The following is a 19211-nucleotide window of genomic DNA, read 5'->3' as shown; positions in this document are numbered from 1 at the left end:
TATTATTATTATTATTATTATTATTATTATTATTATTATTATTATTATTATTATTATTATTATCTACATTTTTGTTTTTCTTTAAATCAGGAGATTGTGGAAAGATGGTTAAAATTTAAAATATACATTTCCACAAAAAAAAGGGCCACACCGTTAGAGTTTTTTTAAAAATAAATACATACACATAATTAATTTTAATTTTAAAAAAATATGATTTAGTGTGGTGCTGACATGTGGCACTTTTTCTTCTCCTTTGTTATATAGATAGAAGATTTTTTAATCGTTATGTTAATATAAATTATATATATTTTTTTAAATGGTTATATCATGATAAATTTAAGTAATTCTTTAATAAAACTTAATTTTAAAATTTTTTGTTTAGAATTTAATATGATTACAAATTACAAATAATTAATTTTAATAAGGAAATTATTTTTCTATGATGCAATAGGATTTTAGGAATTCTATTTTGTGACTTTTGTCTTATAAACCATAAAGTTATAAATCTATCCAAACATGCTCTAATAAAAAAAGATAGAATTATCAAAGATGTCCCATCTATAAGACAAATAATAGTTTTATCGAACTTTATAGGAAAACGTAAATAACATATGTTTAAACATCATACTCTTCACAACAATACTACTTAAAGGCCATGAAATAAAAACTAAACTAAATAAATAGAAGGCTTAAAAGACTGGATAATGCGTGATCCTTAAAACTAATTAGGCCAACTAATTAATTAGTCTAAATAGAAATGTTAAAATTTAAGATTATAATAAATATTATCCTTAAACGGTTATGATTAGTTTTAAAACTACATATTTTGTTTCTAATTTTAAAATTATATTTTAAAAATTAATTAACCACTCTCAATTCAAAATTTTGAATTTAAAATTTAAAAATATAAATTAAAAATATTATGTAACTCTTTAAAAAAATAATTTTTATAATTTTTAAATAGTTTCTTACTTCATTATTAGAAAGTATCAAAAAAACAAAATCAATACACTAATTATTCGACTAATTAAAACTTAAACATCAAACCAACAAACTCAAAATATACTACTAAAATAGTATAGAATCTTAGATAACTTCAACAAAATATTGAGAGCATTTCATGATTGTTTATACAATCAAATAAAAACATATGTTAAAATTTTGTATTAAATTTATGATCATGACAAATTTTTCTTGCGCTAAGATTAAAAATCTATATTAAAAAAAGAGACATGAATTAATACGGTGAACAAACTTGTTAAATTCTAAAATAAAAAAATTATAAATACTTACCTCTAGTGTTGATTTTATACCCCAAGAATCTTTTAAATATTAAACTGTCACATTTTGAAGTGACACACAAACGCACTAAAAAAATATCAAAATTTAACATTTAGATTGAACAATTTTAGCAAAAATGAAGAACAATGAATATACATATAAATAAGACAAAGATAAAAGAAGAACAAAAACTGATACAAAGAAAAGAAAGTTGAAAGAATGGTTTGCCAACATCACTGTAGTATTAGTATATATATAAATAAATAGTTTCAATTCTGTAACTGTTTTTTTTTAACTCATTAATTAGAGAGATTTGCAAACCGTGTGTTTGAATTCTTATGAAATTTAAAATTTATTTTTAAAACTCTTTTTGTGAATTTAAACCGTTTATGCACTTTTTAGAAAATCTGCTAAACAAATTCAGTTTTTTTTTTCAATGCTACCTTTTTTTAAAAAAAAAATCAGCATCCAAAAAAAAAGAAAGCAGATTTAAAAGTTATTTAAAAAACCACTTTATACGATATTAAAAAGCAATTTTTTATACGATAATAAAAATAAAATAGACTTTTTTTTTTGTGATGACATTTGTCAACGTTTTTATTTAAAAATAGATGACATTTTGTCCGTGTTTATATAAATGCATTTTTTTTTTAAGAAGGTATAAATTAGTTTTTTTTTTAAATATTAAATCTGTCCTAGATATAATTTTTTTTAAATTGAATTTTGAATATTTTAACTGATTTGAAGTGGAGTTTTATAACCAATTGATTTTGACACTTGTGTTTTTATTTCAAATTTTGAATTTAGAATATTTAATTAGTTATATAATATTTAATTATGTATAATTTAAAATTTTGAATTTTGTGGTGCTGACATGTGTCCTTTTTTCTTCTCCTATTATATATAGATAGATATATATATCGTGTCAAAGATATTGAGATCAACTGAACCCATTGATTGTATGTAATATATATCATCTGGTACGGGTAGTTTTAAAACACATATTTGGTTTAATTTATAAAAAAAAGTTATTGTGTTAAAAAAATTAGGAATTTCTAATGTGACAAACTTAAAAATTTTGAAAAAATAAAGTTATATATATAAAGTGTTCAATAACCACTTAGAGAAATGTTATTTTAGAAAGATAAATAAGACAAGATAGATATAAGATTCAAATTTATAACATCACTTAGAGAGGTCCAGTCAATCATCATTGCATTATTTGATCCTTCAAGTGTGGGTTCACACATCTGTATTTAAATATTTTTTTAAAAAATATAACACTACTATATATATGATTTTGGGAGGGGAGTAAGGATTCACGTAAACCCGATGACCCCTCTTACATACGCCCTCACATACGTCCATTTGAATAAATAGACTAGTCATTGAAGTATAAGCAAGATAATATCTTTTAGGCCTTTCTTTTCTGAATTTACGAAATTAAATTGACATTGTTCCACCTCCTTAGTAGGGACCGTTTTACCTCCTTTAATGAGTCTACCCTACGCAAATTTGGATTGATCTGTATTCGGTCTTTCAATTGCCTTGACTCTTTAAGTTCTAGAGGTCAAAAGCTAAGCTTATATTCTCCTCGTCTCAAAATAAATGTTACTTTAGAAATTCAAAATAAAAATTTATATATTTTTACACTAAGGGCAAATTTATAGTGTTGGTAATTATGGGTTCGTGTGAATTTAATAATTTATGCTTAAATCTTGCATATACACATTAAAAAATTCACTAAACATATCTATATCTATAAATATTTAGTTGTAAACTTAGTTGTTATCATAGTATTAAACTTTTAAATTCTGAAACCATGTTGAAAATGAATTAAGAGTGATGTAACATGATTGAGAGGCATTGGCATATTTTGGATTTGTACGATAGAACAATTTTTTATTCTTCTACCATAGCTCAAAGTGGCCATTCGGACACCTTTAGGATATTATCTTGTATTAGCGGAAACGTGAAAATAAAAAATAAGGAAGAATAACATTATTTAACGTTGTTCGGATCAGAATGATCCTACGTCCACCAGAGAACAACTGCCTGTAGTTAGGAAGTGGTTAGTTGCCTTAGCTATTTTACTAATTGCATCAGTTAGTTAGATATAAATAGATGGTGGCATTTTATTCAACGCATGACTGTATCAATGAGAATGGTTCCTTGTCTCTCCAGTTTTCCTTTCCTCTCTTCCAGTTAAGCTCCATTACATTTGAGGTTTGAACCCGGAACTCTTTCATTCAAATGGACACCTATTATCAATACGTCAAAGGCATAGCTTTTGTCAAGGGTGTCCAACTTTAAATATATATCCTTTAAATGTAGATTTTGACACATATATATATATATATACAACGTAATTTTCCGACAAAGGGTGTTCAATTGGACACCCTGGGATAGATAAGCTACGCCCCTGCAATCCCTCTGTTTCAATTGATGTGGCTTATTTTGAGTAGGTACAAAGTTTAATAAAGGAAGAAAGACTTCTGAATTTCGTGGTCCTAAACATGTTAGTAGGTTTTTGTGGCTATAAGAATAAAGTTTAAAGTGTAAAAGGGAAAGTTTGATGTTAAATTGTTTTCACATATAGAAAGGTGTCATTATGTTTAAACAGACTAAAAAGAAAAGAGTGTCAAGCAAATAAAATGGAGGGAGACAATGTATCCATACAAGTTGTACCCATTCATTAACTCGAAAACAATACGGAAACCAAGTAGGAAATCACTTGTTTGAAGGAAACAGAATGATATGAAGTCACACAAGGGAAAATATGATTCAATGTTAAAAAGAGCCTTAATTTAGTTTAAACCATGCAAAAATAATAAAATTGAGATCTCATCTCTACTGTGCCAAAAATCGTGCATGACCTAGGCAATATCGTTATGAAGAGTAAGAAAATAAATTTATATATCAGATGAAAGATGCATATCGAGAGTATTTGGTCGATCAACAGGACAATCCTTAAAAGGATGTGTACATATTCAGATTTTATATAACATGGTAAAGTAAAAGTAACTTGATACTATACTATTGGATAAGTGGTTCCACATAGAACTATGTGTAGCTATTAGCTAATAGCTTCGTTTCTGACTTCTCATCCTGAAAAACTACAACTAACTCTAGACATTTTACGCCAAACAATATATCATATCGATATAATACTATAGCTATGTTTGCCTAAGAACCTATCTGCTGCTGTTGTTGTTTGTGTTGTTTCTGATAATGTTTCATCAATAGTTGTGCATATAGAAGCTCATTCCAGGTGTCTGGTACACCAGGAAGGCACCAATGGCTGCAATCTTGGTACCTTAACGTCGTCCTTCTCTCCTCATCTGTCATGTTTGGCTTCCTGTATACCGATGGATGTCCATCCTTGCGGAAGTCTGACATTATGGTAACATTCAAATAGTATACTGGTGACTTCATCCACTTTATCACATCTTCTAGCATTCCCATTATTGGTGGATACAGAGAAGGTGACAAATCTTTCTCATCCTGAAGTGGCTCGGTGTCACTATCACATTTTCCACCAGCATACCACTCACCTCCACTGCAAAAAACAAACAGCAACAGAAAACTTGGTTACTTTTGAATCTTCTCAAATGTTCGAGGATCAGCTAGCACATAGTTAAACTCGGTGGACAATGGAATTGTCCATCTATCATTCTGTACTTAAATACTAGGCTTTTTGTTACTGAATGATTTAAATTTGTGTTGTGTTTCTAATACACACATCACATCACACGTCGTGCTCTTACCAATGAACCAAGAGGGATTTTCTTGAATGTGATCTAGAGTTGAAGGTAAATTAGGGAACACGATATTTGAATTACCTGAAATGAGAGACTGAATAGCCTCTAAAGAAAACATCTGTCTTCTGAGGATCTACATTGGCTTCAATCCATCTTGCCCATGTTGTCATTGCCTTGCGAAATGCCTCAACAACGTTTAGTTCACCATAAACATGGCCACCTTCTTGATAGTAACCCTTCCTAAAAGTTTGTTAGTACAATAGTAAATTAGCATTCTACAATGAAAATCAAAATAAATATCCTTTCTGAAAAAAAGATGAAACGTATGAATACATGATGAACGTAAAAAAAAAGGGTGGTACCCTTCAGATGTTTTCTCATGAGTCCACCAGTGTCCTGTGTTAAAGACAAGGACGTCGGCTCCTTTGTATTTGTCACATGACCTTTCTACCAAATCTAATCTGAGTGTTTCTTTAGTTGATCCATTCCCATCTGGAATTTCCCATTCTTGAACGAGAAATGTAGAACGTACAAACTCAACGGAACAATTATAATCCTGCACACACAGTTTAACAAGGGATCAACAGATTGTTTCAAGGAATTAAGGAAACTAAAATGATACCTAGTTATGCTATGACATTGTTTGTTTCATTTCAGTTTTCAAAAGCTATGTCGTATGTATATTGAAACAACAAGAACCAAGTAAATTTCGACATATAATGCAAGACTTCTTATTTGTTAAGTCAGCTTGGTCACTTTGCCTAATAGACTTCTTTTATCCAGCAATTTAGATGCATCAAGTACAAGTCTTGGAGAAGAACCTGTAATGATGTACCATTACCTTCGTCTTCATTGTTCCGTTAGATTATTAATTTCCAAAACTTTGCTTCCAGCAATGCAGATGCATATCTACAACGGATACATCCTTAACCTCCTACTCTCTCCTCCTCCATCAGTACTCCTCTCACCTCCTTTTACTAAGATGCAACAACATTTTGTTGGATAATCTTGACATTAGTGGGAAGCGAAGAATTTTGTTGGATAATCTTGACATTAGTGGGAAGCGAAGACAAGTGAAATGATGAAACTTACCGCGAATATAAAAGAATAAGCACCCTCTTTCTTGAAATCTTCTCTTCCAGATACCTCAAAAACTCTATTCTTGTCTTCAACAGAATTTCTGAGCAGACAAACCATTGATTCCCACATATTCCTGTTCAGAGAGTCACCGACATAGACTAAACGCTTTCCTCTTAAAAGTTCCAACATTTCTTTGGCATCCAACCTGAAAAGTAAAGTAATACTGTTTTACAAAAAGAACATTACCAAAACTAAACCTAGCAATGCATAAAATTTAAAAAGGACAGACTGGTGCACAACTCATGCTATATGCAGGGTCCAGAAATGGACATACCATATTTGGTTTATTATACGCAGCATTATCTTACATTTCTGTAAGTGGTTGTTTCTACAGTTTGAACCTGTCAATAGCAGACGTAGTATTTTGGGGCATGTTACTCACTTGTAAGTAAGTTTAGGTTTAGGTGTGGGGTTTTGGTGGTTATTATTTACAGACACATATACAAGAAAACACTTTATGCGAAATGGTAGAGTACCTCCAACACTAGAATTTGTGACCTCCAGGTCACACTACAACAACTCTTAGAGTTTTTGCTAAGGTTGTCCTTGATGGAGCCAGGATTTGAAGCTTATCTGGATTCTAATGTTTCTAAGTTACTAGATTTTAAATCAACAATGTATACATATTCAATGGATTTTTAAGATAAATACAGGATTTGAACCAAGGCTACTACGTTAGGTCGATACTATGTCTCTGCCCCTACCTAGTAATGCATATGCAATAAATAACAAAAGTAGCATTATTTACCTTGGAATATTACAGTGCTTAGGCTGCCATCTAAAGTTCTGATAACCATTATCAGGTCTTCCATTTTGATAACAATCAAATGGCTCATCAATAAAAGGACAAGAACCAGGTTCATACATAGGGTTAGCATCATCTTTCACCCACATTCCATCAAAAACATCACAATGACTCATCACTTCCCACCAAGCCTCTCTCTTTGTCTCATTTTTCTCCGAATTCGACGATAAATTCACCTTTTGTCTCTCTTTCTCTTCTCTTTTACTACTAGATTTACCTTCATTCTTCAAAACCTGATCATTTTTCTCCGAATTCGACAATAAATTCACCTTTTGTGTCTCTTCCTCTTCTCTTTTACTACTAGATTTACCTTCATTCTTCAAAAACTGATCATTGTTCTCCAAATTCGACGACAAATTCACCTTTTGTGTCTCTTCCTCTTCTCGTTTACTACTAGATTTACCTTCATTCTTCAAAGCCTGATCATTTTTCTCCGAATTCAACGACACATTCACCTTTTGTCTCTCTTCCTCTTCTTTTTTACTACTAGATTTACCTTCATTCTTCAAAAACTGATCATTTTTCTCCGAATTCGACAACAAATTCGCCTTTTGTATCTCTTCTTCTTCTCTTTTACAACTAGGATCATTTTTCATGGAACTCTGTAAACCATTTTCAGAGTAATTATTCCTTTGACTAGGTGAAATTGCAATAAAACCATTTTGAGAAATTGAAGAATCATTATTTGTAAATGGAAGAGAGTAAACAGTTGAGTTTTGATGATCAGAATGAAAATAATGTGAGAAAATTGTGGAAAAATGTGATCTCCTACTATTCAGGACTTTTCTAAAAGAATGATTGATTGAAGGATTATTGAATACAAAAAAGATAGCACATGTAACAAATAAAAAAGTGAAAACATAAGCCAAAAACAACATAGATTTTTGAGTACTTCTGAATGTTGGTGTTCGCAATGAAGGTGAAAATAGACTTTTCCTTAACTCTGATATTCGAGGGCTATTATCTCGAATTTGCAATGGTGGTGGTGGTAACGGAAATGAACTTTGTTTTCGTGTTACTGGCAACGTTGGCGGTGAATCTGCCATTGTTTTTTTTAACAAAATTAGGATAGAAATGAGAAAAGTTCGCAAGATCTAATTGTGTAATAAGAAGGAGAGAGTAGGAATAACAAAAAGGGATAATTGCATATTTTGAGATTTAAGGGATGGATGGAGTACGAGCTATATATAGGTATTTTGTCAAATATGTGCTCCACTTTTTATGGAGTCAAAATGCTAAGTTGATCATTTCTTTATTATGTTCTTTTTCTAGTTTTAAACTAATTTCAGAAATAGTAAATAGAAATTTTCAACCTAATGTTTTGTCATAGCTCTTTTTGTTTGGCGTAGGCACGTAGCGGAATAGGTTTATATTTTAAAAATAATTTTAAAAAAGAATATTTACACAAACAAATGGTCAGATTCATTGTTTACTTTCCTAATCGTTAAAATAAAGCCATTATGCCACCCCACTACTACTAAAAATCAACACCCCAAAGTTAACTGGTACTTGTTGTCGCACCAAGAGAGGATACATATATTATAAATTGATTATATATATTTATATAGTTATAAAAATCATCTTATAAAGAATAAAAAGAGCTTTCTTCTTCAGTAAACTGAACTAATATCATGTGGGTTGATATGTCAAGTTTCAAATATTAAATTGATTAGAAAAAATTGTACTTGGAGCATAAAACATTTGCATAGTATATTATATTTTCTCCATCCATGTGATGCGCTTAGAATGGATATAGAATTTCAGGAAAAAAGAAATAAAAATTTAAAACTGTTTTTTATTTAAAAACAAGTCATAGATATATTTGTAAAGTTATAAAAATCATCTTATAAAGAATAAAATATAAAGTTGAATATTAAATTATTTTTAAATATAGAAAAAGTTACCTCACATAAATTGAAATAATTTTTTTTATATATAATCACTTTAGATTGCCAACCAATTTAAGGTATCTTTTACTTGTTATATTGACTTCTTCTTTTTCGAAAAGATAAAACATATATTGTATCAAAGCAAAGATGCATGGGAGCGTTTAGTTGCCCCAGTTGAGTGTATGATAATAGGATCAATGTTTGGGATATTGTTACTGTTACACAGTACACTACTAGAACTAGGGAGGTATATGATTGGATTGGTTCAGATTTTTCAAATATCAAACCAAACATGTGAATTAGTGAGCTTGCAATTTAGGTTATTAGTATGAGCTTTAACTTTTATATTGACATGTTAGGTTATTAATGTGAGTTTTAACTTTTATGGTAGTTTATTTATATATTTATTTAAATAACGGAGAAGGGCCTAAAATGTCCCTCAACTATTCGAATTGGTACAAAATTCTCGTCCATTCATCTTTCGGTCCCCAAATACCCCTAACATCAACCTTTAGGCTAAAAAATGCCCCCGATATTAACCAAATGGTTCATATTTGCCCTCATTTTTAACAGCCCCTAAAGTAATATCATTAAATATTTATTTATTATGTTATCGAATTTGATTGGTCCAAATTTAAAACATTCTTAAATAAATAATAAAAAATCACATATAATTCATATTTTGACTTGATACGCTTGAAAATAATACTCAAAAGAGATTATTTTCATGATATTTTTCTATTGGCCTATTTTAAATCAATACCAAATTTATTATAACACAACTCATAACTTGGGATCCATCTAAAATCCGCATCTAAATGTCCATCTAAAAAGAGATTTTTATTTTTTATTAATATAAAATTTTCTATTAATTATCCAATTGTCTTGTTCATTCCCTCTTTTTATTTTTTTAGTCTTTTATTCTTAATTTGGATAACAAAGATTCAAACGTGAAATGAACTTACATGTTCATATTCTTTTAATTTATATAATTATCACGGCGGGGTAGGGGTGGGCAGTGGCGGAGCCACATACAATTGAGGGGTGTCGACCGACACCCCTTCGTCGGAAAATTATACTGCATAGTTAGATAAAAATATATTTTTTATGTATATATATTACATATTGACACTGCTCGACTTCTACACAATTTAACTTCTTTATATTTTGACACTCCTTAGTTGAAATTCTAACTCCGCCATTGGGGGTGGGATAGGAGAAAAGATTATTTTTACTAGTTTATTTTGAAGTTTGAGCACAAAAAAAATTATATTCTATTGAACTAATTATTTCTATATGAATGTCCTTGTTATTTTTCTCCTTTTTTCTCCCTTGTTTTGTCATAAGTTGATTTTTGTTAAAAAAATAATAGACAAGATCCAAGAGAAAAAAAGTGGAAGAGAGAGGAAGTGAAGGGGAGGCAGAAGGGGGGTGATTTTACTATAAAACTTAAAATCGGGTCAATCATATAATTAAGCCTATATATTAAGTAAATTATTTAACGCAGAAGAATCTAAAATACCCTTAAACTATGAGATTTGGTGCAATATTGTCCTGCCATCCACCTTATAAGTGTAGACCGTTAGAAATAAGGGTATTTTTGAGGCTAAAGGTTGATGTCAGGATATTTAGGAGCTGAAAGATGGATGAAGAGTAGTTTTGTACCAATTCAAATAGTTAAGGGACATTTTAGGCCCTTCTCCATTTAAATAATAATAGAAAAACATTTGGTAGGTCATAATTATTTCAGAGTGCATTAGATTATTTATTAATATATTTATAGAAAAACATTTGGTAGGTCAAAACTTGGTCAAATATTTTTTGAAATAGCACCTAATTATATATGGTGAACTATCAACAAAACAATAGGCCTATTTAGACGTTTGCTCTCCACCGGTTCGCAATCCTCCATAACCGCAAAACTTTGTTTTACAATATTTGTAGTTTTTAACCATTTGTGGTTATTCTTAGAATATGTTGGTTTTTAGTAATCATTTAATTTATATATATTGATAACGTAAAAAGGATGTATACTATTAAAGATTGTTTATATGGAGACATGTTATACATGGATTTCTTATGCATTATTTCATGTTATATGTTGTATTACAAATTATAGTCTCTGGTCTTAATTTATGTGGCATTATTTAATTATATGGTTAAGAAAAGAGTGATATTTAAAACAGGTATCAGTGATAGACAAGAGATTTTTCCTTTGTATACATTTAGCTTTTGGACATGTGATATAAAATCATGATTTCAAATCAGTGTTTGGATATTCAATTTGAGATTATAATTTCATTTCAAATCCTAGATTTTCCAAAAAAAAAAAAAATTGGAATTCTAAATCATTATTTCAAAAGAGAAAAATTAAATGTAAAACATGACCCTTAAATCTTTATCATCGTTTTAAATTTTGCAAAAAAAAAAGAAGAAGAAGGTTCATGTTTATCGTGAAGAGATGATATGTACCATGTGAAAAGTTTGTATTAAAAAATAATTGGTCAATACTCTTATTGACTAGTATATTTTTATAAGACTAAGGGGTCGTTTGGTAGAGTGTATTAAGAAAAATAACACATGCATTAGCATTGTGTATTACTAGTACCTTGTTTGGTACTCTTTTCCAACCTATGTATAACTAATGCTTGCATTAGTTATACACTCTATTGTGTATTAAGGTGTGTATTGCTAATACCATGGATTTCTAGGTATTAGCAATGCAATGGTTTTAATGCATGCATTAGATTAACTAATGACAAAACTACCCTCTAATAATAATAATAATTATTATTATTATTATTATAATTATTATAATAATTATAATTATAATTATAATTATTATTATTATTATTTTTTTTTTTTTTGTAAAAGAATGTGGGGGTATTTTTGTAAACAAATATTTTTTTAATAGTCTTTATACAAGACTTGCTATTTCCAATATATCAAACCAAACAATGTATAAGAAATAATGCAAGCATAACTAATGCAAGCATTACTAATGCTTGCATTACTAATGCATGCATTACTAATACATCATATTCAGCATTATTCTTATACACTCTACCAAACGACCCCTAAATGTATTAAAAAGTTTGTAATCACAAATATTTATTTTCACAAAAAACAAGGAGATGTGCAATTTACCCAAAGCAGCGCCTTAGGATATTTGATATTCAATATTGTGTTTATGAACTATAATTAGCTCATTTAGCAAGATAGTATGAGAATCAGAGGCGTAGTTAAAGGGGGGTCACCAGGTTCATGTGAACCCATGGTCCCCTCCCGAAATCATATATAGTAGTGTTATATTTAAAAAAATATTGAAATATAGATGTGTGAACTCACACTTGAAGTATCACATAATGCGATTATGACTGGGTGCACCTCTCTCCGTGAGGTTAGAAATTTAATTTTTATATTTATCTTGTTTTATTTTTCTTTCTAAAATTAAATACCACTTCTCTAAGTGATAATTGGTGTTTATATATATATAAGAATTAATTTTAGACCTAAATTTTAAAATTTTAACGATTTTTAGTAGTAAAAACCTAAATGTCGAACCGATCAAATTTATCTCATAGATCACTCTTTTTATAACAGTGCACCCACCATCTCAATATCCTACGCCTCTGATGAGAATTGTATTTTCTTATATAGATTTCACAACTTCTAAAATTTTTGTTTACAAGAAAATGCAACTTAAATGTCCAACCAAAACTTAAATTTCAAATTAATTTAATTTTAAATCATNAGACCTAAATTTTAAAAATTTAACGATTTTTAGTAGTAAAAACCTAAATATCGAACCGATCAAATTTATCTTATAGATCACTCTTTTTATAACAGTGCACCCACCATCTCAATATCCTACGCCTCTGATGAGAATTGTAATTTCTTATATAGATTTCACAACTTATAAAATTTTTGTTTACAAGAAAATGCAACTTAAATGTCCAACCAAAACTTAAATTTCAAATTAATTTAATTTTAAATCATGATTTTATATCGCATATCAAACTAAGCGAGGGAGTACAATATTAGACCGAATAGATAGCGGCTCAGTTGGATTAGTTTCTTCTCCATCTATATTTTTCCAGAAGAAATGCTCATACTTCTTCCAAAAAATTAATCTAACTGTCATAATTATCTTCTTTTGTCATAGCTGATAATCTCATAGGAATATTCATCAGTAAATTAGGATGGTCTAATATGGAGTAGGGCTTCAAAAGGGACATTTTAAGTATCCATATCAAAAGGATCCTCCCTAAAAATACAGATCAAAACGGTTGCAACTGTCCCTTACCACCATTAACTGTGTTTACTTTCATTGCAAACTAAAACTCTCACAATTCTATGCATCAACTGGACGGTGATAATACACTTTTTGCAAACCTCAGCAGTAGGATTCTGTAAGATAGTTTAGAGATAGAATTACCTCTCTATGACAGAACTGAACTATACGACTTGACAAAGTAGAAACCATGCTATTATAACAGCTATACCATATGTACAAATATCACTAACAAATGAACAGGAGCACAGTATCCCAGCACTCGTTGGCTAATCAAAGTCAAAGAGGCCTTCTTCTTTTCAACAGGTCACCAGTAGAGCCATTGATTATTCAGAATCTAACATCGCCATCACCTCTAAAGTTACCTGGTTTGGTTCCAAAATCAGTCGTTAATTCAGCAAAGAGCACACATTCATTGACCAACCCATTGACTTGGTAGCAGATGTTTCGAACGATTGTTGCGTACCTAAATCCAGTCTACATCCTAAAGAAGAAGCTGTACAAAGACTACATCCTAAAAACCTTTTAAATTAAAATCATTATATAACATGCTGGCCCTTGAGCAAATATGCCAGAGCAACATCCTCAATTTTCAAACTAAAAGAGTTACAATTATGGACTCTTCACCCTGACTACTTCCCAAAAACGGTTTAACTTCAAGCGGCAGCTACTAGAACTCCAATATAAGGTGTGGGCAAACAACCAACAGAACTATAATGGCAAACCTAATGGATCACAAGCAACATAGAAAAACCAGAACTCGGAAGAGTAATCACAAGGCAGAAAATTAAACCCATGATATGTATTATTTTTTTTTTTATTTATAAGAAAGCAAAAAAGTAAACTCTGGATATGCATTTCATGTATAGCTAATTTGAGCATAGTTGCATACGGTACCATAGTCTTGCATCATAGACCTCTGGCCTAAAGAAGTTTATGTAGAGAGTGTGCGTCTTACTTCTACATACAACAACAACAACAACAACAACGACAAACCCTGTGTAATACCAGTGAGTGGGGTCTGTAGGGTAGAGTGTATGCAGACCTAACCCCCTTGAAGGAAGAGAGGCTGTTCTGGATAGACCTGAGTCTATGTGTAATACTTTTAAATGTATGGAAAAACAAAGAAATGAGACCAGCCTGGAGTATGACCAAAATTCTCACCTGGAAGATGGGGACAGTTAAGTGATGGACAACAGATGCAGAAAAGACTGACTAAGATCCCACACTTAAAAGTAAGTAAATAAGCACTAAAGGTATTTATTAGTCTGATACTTGACTTCCCTGCCCCGCTTAGTGAAAACCTGCCATCAGTCCAGTAGCTCAGAGCTGTATATACAAAGCTAAACAATTGATCAGAAAAACAAGCTAGAAGCGGAACCTGAGCAAAATTTACCTAAACGAGAAAAAGTACAAAAACTTGTGCCTCGGCTATTATGCAAATAAAAAGTACTTCAATTTTATGGAAACCAGAACTTGTGCTTAAGCAATTACAAAAGCAGATAATTATATTTGAAATGATAAGTGCAATGGTACATGAAGTAAAACTAAATTCAGGAGTTAAAATCTGCCAGAAATGCAACTTTTTAGCATATTTAGGTTCAAATCTTCCAAAATCCTGCAAAAAGAGTAACTCCATCCACAGCTCAAGAAGCAATCACTTTATTTACATTTATTGTTATCATGATCTTGTTTTTCCTTGATACTATTAGTTTTGTTAGATAAATATCAAAACTAATATACTCCAGAATGTTTGGCGACATTCCTTTTCTAAACATCTTTCAAAAGTGGAAATTCATTACAACAATAAAAAAAATTGAACTTTGATGTAACATTTCTCAATCAAACTAACTTGTGAACCACTATTGTAAACAGTTTGCTCCACAATCACTAATATTTACATATAAGTCATAAAGTTTCAAAAGCAACATTCAATCAAATAACGCCATATAAAATGGGACAAAGTATTTTTATGATAGTCATGATTATCTCTTTCTACAAAACTATGTTCAGAATCAGCACCATAGAGCGCCACCCCCACACTTATAAGGAATGGAGGATGAGGAATGAAACCATATAAAGCTGAACTCAATCGATCTTTTAATAAGTAAGCAATTATTGTAAACAGTTTCAATACCAAGTTGGTATCGCTAGTTACAAAAAGCATCTGTGGAGTGTGGACTATACACCCTATGCATCCTTGAAATCAATGAAGTCTAGCACTTAGATCTTTATATTTAAAACAAAAAATAAACAAAAAGGTCCGTGCATGGTTATAGCCTGTTTGGCCAAGCTTCTGAAAAGTCAAAAGTGCTTATTTTAAAAAAAAAAAGGAAGTGCTCAACAACAACATACCCAGTGTAATGCGTTTGGGGAGGGTAGAGAGTATGCAAACCTTACCCCTACCTTGCGAGTTAGAGAGGTTGTTTTCAATAGACCCCCGGCTCAACAAACAGTATATCAAAGCAGATCGAAAAAAAGAACAACAGAAGTGAAGAAATCATCATGACAAAATACTGTAGAAAGCACGACAATGCCTTCTGGAGGAAAAAAAAAAAGGACCAGTAACTACAGCAAATTTGTTGTCCTCTCTTTCTTACATGAAAACAAAATTTTGTCAGCTCAATCATGAAAAAATATTTTACTACATTGGTTTCAAATTTGACTTTGTAAGTTTTTAAGTATCATACTTATAAGAAACTCACTCATATTTAGAACTTCCGAATTCTAAATTCATTTAACTATTCAAACTTTGCACTTTGGTGTGGCATTCTATCTATCAAACTATATTTACAACCACTACGTAGATATTGTCATCCACCACAACTGACAACAAAATATATAAAGCTGAAAAAAGCTCTATTAATATACACCATTATGCATTATGGTAAAAAAGAAATATGACGAACACATGACAACAATGAAAAAAAAAGGAAAAACCAATGAAAATCATAAGCATTATAACCTTGCTTCACGGAACAAAATACAGAATAAACCAAAATAAAGGCCACTAGAAAACAATAAACAGACAACGCCAATAAAGAGTGACATGCACATCATTAAATTCAAAAAACCAGGAGAAGAAAAATTAGCAAAACCCTAGATTTGACAGCACATATAGATAACAAATAATGAGGCCTATAAGAAGCAACTAAACAAAGATTAGAAATGGAGGATAAAATGCAGCAAACAGTAAAGCAAAAAAAGTTACCTAGCTTAGATTTCTTGAAGCCGCCATTGCCATTCATAAGGCTATGTGGCCTTCCTCTTTTACAACCACCACCGAACTCCATTGAAGCAGCAGAATAACTCGCCTTCGCAAAAGTTGGAGACAAAAAGAAAAAAGAAATTGAAACACTAAAATCTCAGAGAAGGCGAAGGGTTAGCGCAAATTGCTACTCTAATATTGGCAAAAGTACATTTCAAATTGATTAGCCGAACACACACTACTACTCTCCAAAAGTACTTTTTCAAGAAGTACTTTCCAAAACAAGCAGATTTTTTAAGCGTTGCTAATCAGGTCTCACCACAAAATTCCTACCACCCCAAAAGATTTATCTTTAGAACATCTGTGACACTTATACCATGCCGTCTAGAAATTTCAAGATGTAAGATTAAATTCAACCCATAAGTACAAAGAATCATCATTTACCGACGACAGTGACCTCAAAACTAGATTGTACTTGACATGGAAGATTAAATGAATACAGTTGGGAATGCTTAAAACTCAAGAATTGATGCCATTACCAAGAAGATCTTATGTATATACCATACATATAGACTTCACCCTCTGTTACATAGATTTGAAGCAATTGAATCATATCCAAAACATAACATAAACACATGGGGCGGGAATCATCACTCATTTCTTGTTTATAACAAAAAAATTTAAAGTATATACATTTTCTATAAAAGAGCATACTTCTTGATTGAAGTAATATTATGAAATAGAAATTAGAACCTTACAAAAATTAAATGGAAAGTTGAAGAAATACTTCACGACACTGCATTGCTTAACATGATAATGTTGAACATAGAAGAGGTTTCTATCTCTAAGTGACTAGTATGGACAAATAATTAATCTAATTGATGCTCTCAACTGTAAAGTTTTCTCATTTCCTCTAGTTGTACAACACACATAGGAAATCCTTCAAAGTTGACCGCTACAGACTTGACGTAGTGAAAATAAAATCCCAACACCCCCACCGCTCACAAGGGAAATAGCAACAACCAACTCCCCATATTTACTAGTACGGGCACTGATGCACCTGCCACCAGGCAGACTCTAATAGTTAACCTGGGCCTTTTGGCCTCTGCATCTGGTTCAGCAGAATACCATTCTTCAAAGCTTTCCACGAGTTACCACGTGCTTCGACTAGGTACTGCAAACAAGAAGCATTAGGTAGAAATAGGTCAGGTCTTAAAAGGTACATCCAACAACAATGACCAATTCTATGTTGCATTCAGTTTTTGTTTCTTGTAACCTTTTTTCCAAAGTCTGAAATCTTTAGCAAGTGTACTTATCATTTCTTTCCCATGTTTTACGTAGAAAAGGTCTATTTTTTCCAAAGACTCTCCTCTTAAAACTAGCTTCATGGCAAGTTTCATAGATCACCAAATCAAAATTTCCATATAGAAATTTACAGTAGATTCTATTGCCATAGAAGGCTTCAATGTGGATGTATGTACATAAAAATGCTCTAGTAAACTGCCACCAAAAGAGTTTCAATGTTCACAACAAATATTAAATCTCTATAGAATGCATCGAAAACTCCACATATGAACTTATGATAAAATACGAACATCAACTAAATTTTGATCCTATAACATAACATATATATCCTATATTTCAGCATAAGAGAGGACACCACTAAAATTTTGATCTTTTTGGGCAAAATCAAAAGACATTATAGATAAAAATCATACCCAAAAAGGATAATTATATACATGTCTATATGTTTCTCTTTTTAACTTCAAGCATCAACCATCATTATATCACCATCTTCATCGTGCATTGCATCCAGATCCCTTTCTCTAAGATCATCATCAACATCCTCACCAACTTCAGTCAAGGATGATGCTGTTGATACTAGAACAACATTATTATCTCGAAATTCTCCACCACCAATTTCACCATCCAAAATCACTTCTAGTTCCTTTTCAATTTCATCTTCATCTTCTTGCGGCAATTTATGCCGACAAAGTGGACAAGTATTACTCCGATTTAGCCAAGGGACAATACAATCATTATGAAAAAAATGCTTACAAGGCAATTGACTCGCTTCCGTATCAATTCCAAATTCCTCCATACAAATCGAACAGTTTTTCGATGATTCATCGATTTTCACACTCGGAAGTGAGTTGAGAAACGATTTAAGAGTCGGTGAACGGAATTGAGTTGAGTTAAACAACTCAAACGAAAGATCGTCGGAATCACTCTCATCGGATTCAGTTTCGGAATCGGAATAATCAAAAGTAACAGAATTGTTGGTGGAAAGGGTAAAATTGGTAAGAGTTAAATGTTGAGAAAAAGGCATAAGACTGGCAATGGTGTAATTAGGGAGGAGGTGGCGATGAAAGCAGCGAGGGCAACGAAAGGAGGAGCTGACGCCGGCGGTGGTGGTTATGTGAAAGGCATCGTTACAGTTGTAGCACCGGTAAGAACGGCGGTTACCGGCGGTGGAGAGGGTGGCCTCCGTCATCGACATGACGGACTTTTGGTGTCCTCTTACTCGGTTTTCTCGAGGTACACGCTATAGTCTAACTTATTTTTATTTCATTTTTGGAGAAAAGTTAAGAATAATGTCTATTTAAATTGTTTTGTTCATGAAACCGGTGGAATATATCATCATTATTATATTTTGACATCAAATTTTATGTTATAAAAGATATATTTATATCAAAATTATTCCATTTTTAGATATAAATTATTGAAGTTAAGGTCAAAAATACATTTTATATCTAAATTAGCTCATTGATTTAGTGAAACACATCTAGATGCTGACTAGATCAAATGGTTATCTAGATATGCTTTTAGGCGT

The 19211-nt window shown here is 31.2% G+C and overlaps 2 protein-coding genes across 3 annotated transcripts; both read right to left on the bottom strand.

The window, feature by feature from the left end:
- Positions 1 to 4277: 4277 nt before the first annotated feature.
- On the bottom strand, positions 4278 to 8033 carry LOC125841838 (protein trichome birefringence-like 4). The gene is made up of 5 exons (XM_049521023.1): positions 6931 to 8033; positions 6135 to 6327; positions 5405 to 5598; positions 5124 to 5282; positions 4278 to 4840 (listed from the first exon to the last, which is right to left on the bottom strand). Exons 1-5 carry the CDS (start codon positions 8031 to 8033, stop codon positions 4468 to 4470), a joined length of 2022 nt encoding a protein of 673 aa, XP_049376980.1. The 3' UTR covers positions 4278 to 4467.
- A 9120-nt stretch (positions 8034 to 17153) lies between these two features.
- On the bottom strand, positions 17154 to 18948 carry LOC125874975 (uncharacterized). 2 transcript variants are annotated; one of them, XM_049556024.1, is made up of 2 exons: positions 18097 to 18948; positions 17154 to 17552 (listed from the first exon to the last, which is right to left on the bottom strand). In XM_049556024.1, exon 1 carries the CDS (start codon positions 18876 to 18878, stop codon positions 18144 to 18146), a length of 735 nt encoding a protein of 244 aa, XP_049411981.1. In that variant the 5' UTR covers positions 18879 to 18948; the 3' UTR covers positions 17154 to 17552; positions 18097 to 18143. The 2 variants fall into 2 exon arrangements, with proteins under 2 accessions (XP_049411981.1, XP_049411989.1); XM_049556032.1 differs by having other exon boundaries at positions 18118 to 18948.
- Positions 18949 to 19211: the final 263 nt, after the last annotated feature.

Source organism: Solanum stenotomum, chromosome 1 (assembly GCF_019186545.1).
Source record: "Solanum stenotomum isolate F172 chromosome 1, ASM1918654v1, whole genome shotgun sequence".
Classification (NCBI taxonomy): domain Eukaryota; kingdom Viridiplantae; phylum Streptophyta; class Magnoliopsida; order Solanales; family Solanaceae; genus Solanum; species Solanum stenotomum.
This window is presented reverse-complemented; position numbering and strand designations above follow the sequence as displayed.